At 25.1% G+C, this 8,961-nt stretch overlaps 5 protein-coding genes across 5 annotated transcripts, besides 18 other annotated features; 3 read left to right on the top strand and 2 right to left on the bottom strand.

Annotated features, from left to right (window-relative positions):
• Nucleotides 1-49: 49 nt before the first annotated feature.
• Nucleotides 50-89: a microsatellite.
• A 602-nt stretch (nt 90-691) lies between these two features.
• Nucleotides 692-727: a sequence feature (AT_rich).
• A 244-nt stretch (nt 728-971) lies between these two features.
• Nucleotides 972-997: a sequence feature (AT_rich).
• A 314-nt stretch (nt 998-1,311) lies between these two features.
• Nucleotides 1,312-1,420: a sequence feature (AT_rich).
• Nucleotides 1,421-1,640: 220 nt separating this feature from the next.
• Nucleotides 1,641-1,714: a sequence feature (AT_rich).
• Nucleotides 1,715-2,098: 384 nt separating this feature from the next.
• Nucleotides 2,099-2,920, top strand: EDI_330000 (uncharacterized protein; the record flags this gene model as incomplete). Its single annotated transcript, XM_001738172.1, has 1 exon — nt 2,099-2,920. The coding sequence occupies one exon, from the start codon at nt 2,099-2,101 to the stop codon at nt 2,918-2,920; it is 822 nt and encodes a 273-aa protein (XP_001738224.1).
• Nucleotides 2,478-2,502: a sequence feature (AT_rich).
• Nucleotides 2,550-2,613: a microsatellite.
• A 105-nt stretch (nt 2,921-3,025) lies between the features above and the next one.
• Nucleotides 3,026-3,058: a sequence feature (AT_rich).
• On the bottom strand, nt 3,058-3,618 carry EDI_329990 (uncharacterized protein; the record flags this gene model as incomplete). Its single annotated transcript, XM_001738171.1, has 1 exon — nt 3,058-3,618. The coding sequence occupies one exon, from the start codon at nt 3,616-3,618 to the stop codon at nt 3,058-3,060; it is 561 nt and encodes a 186-aa protein (XP_001738223.1).
• Nucleotides 3,619-3,972: 354 nt separating this feature from the next.
• Nucleotides 3,973-4,001: a sequence feature (AT_rich).
• Nucleotides 4,002-4,048: a microsatellite.
• Nucleotides 4,049-4,050: 2 nt separating this feature from the next.
• Nucleotides 4,051-4,644: a repeat region.
• A 71-nt stretch (nt 4,645-4,715) lies between these two features.
• Nucleotides 4,716-4,757: a sequence feature (AT_rich).
• A 71-nt stretch (nt 4,758-4,828) lies between these two features.
• Nucleotides 4,829-5,926, top strand: EDI_329980 (DNA repair protein rad51, putative; the record flags this gene model as incomplete). Its single annotated transcript, XM_001738170.1, has 1 exon — nt 4,829-5,926. One exon carries the CDS (start codon nt 4,829-4,831, stop codon nt 5,924-5,926), a length of 1,098 nt encoding a protein of 365 aa, XP_001738222.1.
• Nucleotides 4,893-4,954: a microsatellite.
• Nucleotides 5,927-5,960: 34 nt separating the features above from the next.
• EDI_329970 (GPI-anchored wall transfer protein, putative) lies at nt 5,961-7,436 on the bottom strand (the record flags this gene model as incomplete). The annotated part of the gene is made up of 1 exon (XM_001738169.1): nt 5,961-7,436. The coding sequence occupies one exon, from the start codon at nt 7,434-7,436 to the stop codon at nt 5,961-5,963; it is 1,476 nt and encodes a 491-aa protein (XP_001738221.1).
• Nucleotides 7,299-7,324: a sequence feature (AT_rich).
• Nucleotides 7,436-7,543: a microsatellite.
• Nucleotides 7,544-7,596: a sequence feature (AT_rich).
• A 62-nt stretch (nt 7,597-7,658) lies between these two features.
• Nucleotides 7,659-8,588, top strand: EDI_329960 (serine/threonine protein phosphatase PP-X isozyme, putative; the record flags this gene model as incomplete). The annotated part of the gene is made up of 1 exon (XM_001738168.1): nt 7,659-8,588. One exon carries the CDS (start codon nt 7,659-7,661, stop codon nt 8,586-8,588), a length of 930 nt encoding a protein of 309 aa, XP_001738220.1.
• A 28-nt stretch (nt 8,589-8,616) lies between these two features.
• Nucleotides 8,617-8,706: a sequence feature (AT_rich).
• Nucleotide 8,707: 1 nt separating this feature from the next.
• Nucleotides 8,708-8,746: a microsatellite.
• Nucleotides 8,747-8,961: the final 215 nt, after the last annotated feature.

Here is an 8,961-nt window from a genome sequence, read left to right as displayed (position 1 = left end):
GAAAAACAAAAAAAGAAAATTCATATAGATATCAGTAGTAGTAGTAACGAAAAGAAAAAAAAGAAAGATAAAAAGAAGAAATAACAAAACCACAGAATTTTATGTTTTGTACTAATTTATTTCTGTTTAATCTACTCCTTCTAAACAATTCAAATCCATTTGTAATTGAATAGAATTTTTGTTTATATTAGATATTTTCAGTCCTAGTTTATTATTACCCTTGAAATTACTCTTTGCTATTTTCAATTTAATTACTTCTTATTTCTTATATCTTTATAAAGTCCTATTTTGAATTAACCTCAATAAATTATTTTAAATAACAAAAACAAATCTTATCATAACTGTGGTGTTCTTCTATAGGTTATACCAACTAGATATTTATACATTGTTTTGTTTCTCCATCAGTTCAAGAACTAATCATAATTGAACGAAAAGCATCTTCTGTTTTAATAAAATTGATTAAAATCATTTATAACTTTAGATTCATTAACCATTAATATTATATTATAAAACACAACTCTTATTACTGTCTTTGTACATAATAACACAATTTAAACTAATACACATCTAATAATGTCTCTCTTTCAAAATTTTTAAAATGACAAAATTCTTTGAATTGAACATTATTGTTTTATTAATTATGGAATGTTGACACAGAAATCACAATTCCTATTATAATTTAAATGAACTGTAAATTAAAAGTATTATTAACATATTAATTATTTTTGCTTATACGTTGTTAAAATAAGAAAAAAAATAATCTTTCTTTTAGTGTTTTTTATAAATACTTTTCTTAAAAAGATTAACAGTAAATATGAACTTAAATGAGTATTTTTGATTATAAAAAGATGACCCTTTTTATTATAAATAAGTCTAATTTATTCTGACCATTTCAAACTTCCTTGTATTATATACAACTATTCTAATGGATGGAAAAAGAATCTTAATTAATTCTGTATATATAGATGCTCAAATAAAATATTTAAATAAATTTATAGAAGAAATTCAATTTTCCAGAACATAATTAATATTCTTTTAGGGTAACTATTTATTTGTTTTAATGGATGAGATACAACAAATGACTCAATGTTCAAAAAAAAAACGATTTATTTTAAACAAAGAAACCAAGAAGTAAATTATATCCATATTTTGGGGTAAATAGGAAATTATGGTTTAAAAAACAATTTATTATTTCAACTCTATTTTTGTAATTTGAATTACTCCTAAAAAATAGTTAGTTGGTCATAATAAGAAAAAGATAAATAATTAAATACATAGAGGTCATTCTGTCATATAAAACGGTGATACTTCAATTTTTTAAATTATTTATTTTGTTCTATTAGAGATATTTTTGAATAATCTATTAATAGATTTTATTACCAATAAGATAAATAAGATATTTTAATTAATTTAATTAAAACATCTTAAGAAAAAGAATTTTATTTCAATCGTAGGATTAGTCATATGCTTAATGTTACTCAAAAAGATATTAAACCCAAATAAATCTGCTCATTAAAACGATGAAATGAGAAATGGTATATGAGAGATCAAATAAATGTAATTGATAAGATGTGGCTTAATTGTTATTAAGTCTTTTATTATCTAACATTTTCCTAAAGTTAGACTGGAAATATAAAGAGAAAAAAATATTTAAATAAAACAATAAACATAGTTTTATTTTTTATCGTAAATAAATATAATTAATTTATTATATCCAGATTTTTCATCATCTTCTTTTTATTTGTATCTAATGAATTAAGTAATTTTGTTTATTCTTTAATAGAACCAACAACAGTTGACAATGGTAATGACTACTTACAGTATTTGGCCTTCAAAATGAATCTATTTTTTACTAATTAATAATAAATCTAACTCATGATGAATAGTACAATCTTATAACAATTTTTTTAAAAGAAATTGTACTTTTCATAGTATTATTTTTGTTTTTTTTTACATAAAAAATTTTCCAAATAGACAAAACTTTTATCTAAGAATTTAAAAATTCAAAACCCTTAATTATAATAAACCATAATCAAGGGTTTTAAATCATTATTTTTTCATTGAACTTATCTCAAAAATAGACAAAAAAATTTTTAATATGAAATCTAATGGAACAAAACCGAGTCGATCAAGAAAAATAATACAACCTATCATCTCCTTACCAAAAAGTCATAAAAACATCAAAACAATTCAAAACAAATCCACTAATAATTTAATTTATAATGAGATATTAGATACTCTTTCAACGCAAAATGCAGAAATGTTTTATCAAAGGATTATAGAAAAGATATCAAATGAGAATAATACAATTCATGAAGAAGTTAGTGAGATTAACAAAAATGAGAAAAACAATATCAAAGAATATATTGAGCAAATTATTAGTCATAAAGAATATGAAAAATTAAAAATAACTATTCAAAGAAAAGTGGTAGTATTAATACCAACAATAGAAGAAAGTGTCTTATTAGAGATTGTTGATAATATTATTTATAATTTATTAAAGTATGGTAGTATGACTAAACATTGGAAAGAATTTTCTTTTGATATTGATAAAACAAAAATACAAAATGAAATAATAAAACAAATAATAAAACAATACAAGAAAAATGAAATTATATTACAAATATTATTTGTTGATTCAATTATGAAATTCTCAGAAAAACTATTTAATAAAGAAACAATTGAAATAAAAGACATTTATCCTAATAATATATTTATAGATGAAAGTTATATCATTTTTGATTTATTATTATTCAAAGAAATAATTGAAAAAGGATATGGAATGTATAAATCTTATTTTAATAATGTCGCAATTCAAAAATTTATTGAAACTAAATTTGGGGTTGTTGAAAAAAAAGCTCAAACTCAAATTATCAAGAATCGAATTGGATTCTTATTGTTTCTTTTTAACATTCAATAATTTTTTTTTGAAAAAGTATAATTCACTCTTGTTATTGTAATAAAAATCAGTTATTTTTCGTTTTTAAAAAGATAACAAATAAAGTTATGGTTTGACATTGAATTCTTTTTATCTTTTAAAATAAAATATTTTATTATTCACATAAAAATTGATTGAATTGATAAATCATTCATTGGGAAAATAACTGAATATTTTGTACCAATTTTCTGAAGAACTAATTTACAAATTTTTTCTCCAATTCTTAATATATCTTTAGAACCAAAAACTTTTTGATGGTAAAAAACAATTTGAGACATATCTATTCTAACTTTTGGAACCTTTCTATTTGACTTTTTTTCTTTAAAATAATATCCATATTCTATCAATAAATCTTGCATTAAATTTAATGATTCAATAATTCTATTTTTCTTTGCTCTTAATAATGCTACTTTTAAAGGAACATTCGTTGATACTTCAAATGTAACTATTTCTTTAATTCTTCTTTCAATAAATTCATGATAATCTACTGTATCTTCTTCTGACAATTGAATACGAACAACTTGAAGAAATGGTAGTGCAACTAAAGTTCTTCCAGCTTGTTTCATTACTTCAACAGATCCATGTTTATTCATTAATCCTATATAAAATGCCATTAATGCTGATTGATAATTTCTATTTCTTTTATAACGGTCTTTATCAATACACTTTATTGTTTCCATTGTTAAATAATAACCATTCAAGTTCTCTTTTTTAAGTTTTAAGTAATTACTTTGAGTTTAGAATTGCATATGCAAAGTTGTTGAATCTCCGCATTTCTATATTTATAATAATACCTTCTTTTCACTCTTTCTTTATTTATTAGTCTTTTATTATTTATTTTTAGATTAACAACTTCATTCTAAACTACTGTTTACCATTTTCTTGATATTATGATATTCTCAAAACTTTTACTTTGAAACCTTTTTTTTAGTACTTCCATTTCTTCATTATCTAGTTTGTTTACATTCTTTTTCCTCAACCCTTTCTTCATAAAAAGATATAAAACGTTATTCTTACCGATTAATCACTTTTTCATTTTTTAAATAACAAAAAATTATAAAAATTTTTTTATTATTTATTTTTTTTTATTTTTTTATTTTTTTTATTTTTCGGATTCGAAGGTAGCACGTCAGAGACACCACACAGATCCCTAAAATATTTCCATCCTTCGATTCCCCCAGTTATGGACTGGTTATGGCGTTGCGTTTGGTTAGAAAAACATCTTACCCAGCACTGCAAGAATAGCAGTGTTTATTATGTACAATGACAGAATATCATTGACAATAAACGAATGGGTATTTATAAAGATGGTATTATTATTTGTTAGAATACAAGTATAATTGATAATATAAGAAAGATTATCAAAGGAAAAGGGTCAAGTGGATGAGGCTAAAAGAATATTAGCCCAAAGCAATACAGTAGTAATTATATACTCTCCTTAAAATAAGAAAATAAAGAAGAAGAAATTTAAACCCATCGAAATTAAAAAGAAATTAAATAATGGATATTTAAATAAGGGATGTTTAAAATACTCTATTCCACACTAAAAATGAGAAAAGAAAAATCTCACAGTTCAACAACTAAAAGCAAAGAATAAGCTAATAGTTGAAGAACAAATACTTTTAAGCTCAGGGACGGGATTAGTCTCCCCTGAGCAAGGAACAATAGACACAAGTTCTATTAATACTTAATTAACTACTTTTTATTTTTTTTTATTTTTCATTTTTTCTTATACATTGAAAAACACAAATTTATTATATTTGATATTCAAAACCTCAATTTTATTAATATGGAAATATAATAGTAATAAATAATAATACACGAAAAACTCAATAAAACAAGAATAAAAAGAGAACGGAAAAAGAGAACAGAAAAAGTAAAACTAAAACAATGAGTGCCAAGCAAATGCAAAGAAGTTCTGAAGAAGAGTTGCTTGAATCTGAAGAAAATTTAAAAGAAAAAGAAAAGGCAAATGAAGAAGAACACGAAGAGGAAGAAGAAGAAGAAGAGGAAGAAAATGCTGCTGTACCAATAAGAAAACTTATTGGACTGGCTGGAATTACTGAAGGTGATTGTAAAAAATTAGAAGAAGCAGGATTTTTCACTGTTCAATCAATTGCTTTTACACCAAAGAAACAACTAATTACAATAAAAGGAATTAGCGATGCTAAAGCTGATAAATTACTTGCTGAGTCATCTAAAATAGTTCCATTGGCATTCACCAATGCAGCTGAATTAAATAATTTAAGAAAAGAAACTATTAGAATTACTACAGGGTCAAGGGAATTAGATAAATTACTGTGTGGAGGATTTGAGACTGGAAGTATTACAGAATTATTTGGAGAATTCCGAACTGGAAAAACACAGTTATGTCATCAACTATGTGTCACTTGTCAATTAGGAATAGAAAATGGAGGAACAGAAGGAAGGGCTATTTACATTGATACAGAAGGAACATTTAGACCAGAAAGACTAACACAAATTGCAGAAAAATATGGATTAAATTCAGAGGAAGCATTAAATAATGTAGCTGTTGCACGAGCACATAATACAGAACATCAAATGCAATTATTACAAATGGCTAGTGGGTTAATGGCTAAAGAAAGGTATGGGTTATTAATTATTGATTCTGCAACAGCACTGTATAGAACTGATTATAGTGGAAGAGGAGAATTAGCTTCGAGACAAATGCATTTAGCTAAATTTTTGAGGGCATTACAAAGGATTGCAGATGAATTTTCTGTTGCTGTAGTATTAACTAATCAAGTTGTAGCACAAGTTGATGGTCAAGCAAGTATGTTTGGAGGAGATACTAAAAAACCTGTAGGAGGGAATATTATTGCACACGCCAGTACCACTAGATTGTATTTAAGAAAAGGAAAAGGGGAAGCACGTATTTGTAAAGTTTATGATTCACCATGTCTTCCAGAAAGTGAAGCATCATTTGCTATTACTACTAATGGAATTGAAGATGTTAAAGATGATTAAAAAAAATATATTGTGAATGGAGAATGAAATTCAATTAAATTTGTTTTGGTTTATCTTTTTTATTTGAAGAATTTGGTTGAAGTTTTAAAGATTTAAAATAATGTAAAAAGCCAAATAGAGAATAAGATTTATAAGGTGTTCTATAATCATCATTAAGAATAACTAATTGCATTGATTGAATCTTAAAAGTAATATGGAAATAACCTAAACAAAATGCCATTATACGAACAATGGCAATATAAATGAAAATTATTACAATAGAATCAATAGTAGGAACATATAATGTATAAAACAGAAGGTTTACAGTTCCTGTTATAAGATTTGCTATTAAAAACAATGGGAGTTGATTTAAACTGAGTCCATTAGAACCAGCAGTTTGTTTAACAGGAAGGTACATTGGAATAACATCACAAATAGCATAACAAATCATCATTTGAGACATTAATGCAATAAAATATGTTAAATTAATTAATGGACGACAAGGAGGAACATAAAGAGAAATAATTTCATAAGAGATATAACCAATAAATGCTATAATAACAATAATAACATCTAATTTAAATCTATACTGTTTAGTACCTCCAAGTGTATAATAATATCCCATTGAAGTACTTGCAATTTGAATTGTAGTATATCCGATAATACTTAATAATCCTTCTCTATTTGCAGCAAATAAATTAGAAGTTCTGTCTGCTTTAAGTGAATAATTATATAAATCAAAGTATTGAAGAATTATTTCATATCCAATAATTAATATAATTGAAACAATACCACAATACTTTCTTGGTGAATGAATTAATCCAGTTAGTATTTGTACAAACCCTAATACAAAAAAGAAATTCATATGCATTCCATATTCGCTTATATGATGTTGATAACCAGTTGCACGTGTTGCAAACAAACGAATAAAACCTATTATAAAAAAAGGTAATGAGTGTATAACAGTTGATATTAAGTTTTTAAAATATGGAGTTTTATTCTCTTTTAACCCTGCAGCTACTCCACTACATACAACAATCGCACCAACTCCTGTGTCCATTAAAGATAATCCATAGAACTCACTTTTAGTATGCATTCGAGGAAATATATGAAAGTCAACTGCAAGAATTGCAATTAATGTCCAAAGATTAATCATACTTCTAAATTCTACAAACCCAACAGAAACAGCTGGATATATTGTTGGTGCTTGTCTTTTTGGATAATGACAACAAACAACTATATAAATAATTGTTAAAATAATAACTAAAGGATATACAATCGAAGAAAAAAACATAGGAATTAAAATTGCTGGAATGGATATAAATAAATCACTTAACACATAAACCACAAAATGTGAATGAAGGACTGGAAAGTAATGATGCAATAAATGATGAAAATAATTTAAATATATATTAATTACAAACATCGACAATAATAATAAATAACTACTCCCACTATAGTCACTTACAAATTCTATTTGTTCAATTTTATATTGCTCATCTGAAATATTTGGTTTATAAAAAATTGGCATTATTTTATTATTGTTTCTTTTTTATATTTTTTTTAGTTCTTTTTTATTAAATGTAATTTTATTAAATTATTTCTTTTGTTATTTTATTTCTTTTGCATTTAACTTTAATAATTAAAAATTAAAAAATATTAAAAAAACTAATAAAAATTTTAATTTTTAAGATTAACGTTTTTGAATGTTTTTTTTCCTAAAAAAACTAGAAAAGATAAAAAATAATCACAGATGTCTGGAGATTTAAATCTGGATGAAATCATCAACAGACTATGGAACTATGAAATGCTCGAAGAGTACATTATCTGTCAATTAACAAATAAAGCTATTGAAGTTATGTCTCAAGAACCTACAGTTTTAACTCTTTCATTACCATGTACTGTGTGTGGTGATATTCATGGGCAATTTCACGATTTAAAAGAATTATTTTCTATTGGAGGAACTCCACCACAAACACATTATATATTCTTAGGAGATTATGTTGATAGAGGGCATTATGGTTTAGAGTGCCTTCTTTTATTGGTTGCATTAAAATTACGTTTTCCTCAACGTATTTCTTTGTTGAGAGGAAACCATGAATGCTCACTTCAAACAAGAGATTATGGTTTCTATGATGAATGTATGAAAAAATATGGAAACGTTAATGTTTGGAAACATTGCGTAGCTTTATTTGAGTTTATGGCTACCGCAGCAACTTTAGATAACGAAATATTTTGTGTTCATGGTGGTCTTTCTCAAACAGCAACTGCCTTAGATGACATTAAAAAACTAGAACGTTGTAAACAAATTCCACCAACTGGAGCATATTGTGAATTGTTATGGTCAGATCCTGATGAAAATCAGTTAGAAAAATTCCATAAATCAAGTCGTGGAGCTGGTTGTATGTTTAATGCATTAGCTGTCCAAGAATTTAACCAAGTCAATAATACTCGATTAATTTGTCGTGCACATCAATTAGCCCAAGATGGTTTCCAGTGGTTCTTTAACAACACTTTAGTTACTGTATGGTCTGCTCCAAAATATTATTATCGTATGGATAATGTTGCTTCAATTATGGAAATTGATACTCCTACGAGTTATAGTTTCAAAGTATTTGAAGCAGCACCACAAGATCCAAAAGGTTTTGTTAGTAAAAGAAATTTACCAGAATATTTCATTTAAATTCACTTCTTTTTTCTTTCTTTCTATCATTTTTTTTTACTAATTTTTTTAATAACACTTTTTTTAAATTGTTAAAAGAAATATAAATTATAATAAAATAAGTTATATTTTATTATAACAAATAAACAAAAAAATGAAAAAGAAAAAAAAAAAGAAAAGACGATCAATATAAATTGTTAGATTAATGTCAACATTCTATCAACTCATTTCTAGTGTTGGATTATTTGTTACTCCAATTTTACCATTAATCTTTGGTGCACAAAGAGCTGAAAAAGCAATTAGAGAGAAAACAACAGAATCTATGGATTTAAAGAATGCGGCATCAATGCCAGTAATAGGAAGTCTTGTATTATTTGGATTATACGTTATCATT

Source organism: Entamoeba dispar, genomic scaffold, assembly GCF_000209125.1.
Source record: "Entamoeba dispar SAW760 scf_1105229461149 genomic scaffold, whole genome shotgun sequence".
NCBI lineage: Eukaryota > Evosea > Mastigamoebida > Endamoebidae > Entamoeba > Entamoeba dispar.
Note: the sequence above shows the minus strand (reverse complement) of the source record. Positions and strands in the feature narration are given on the sequence as shown.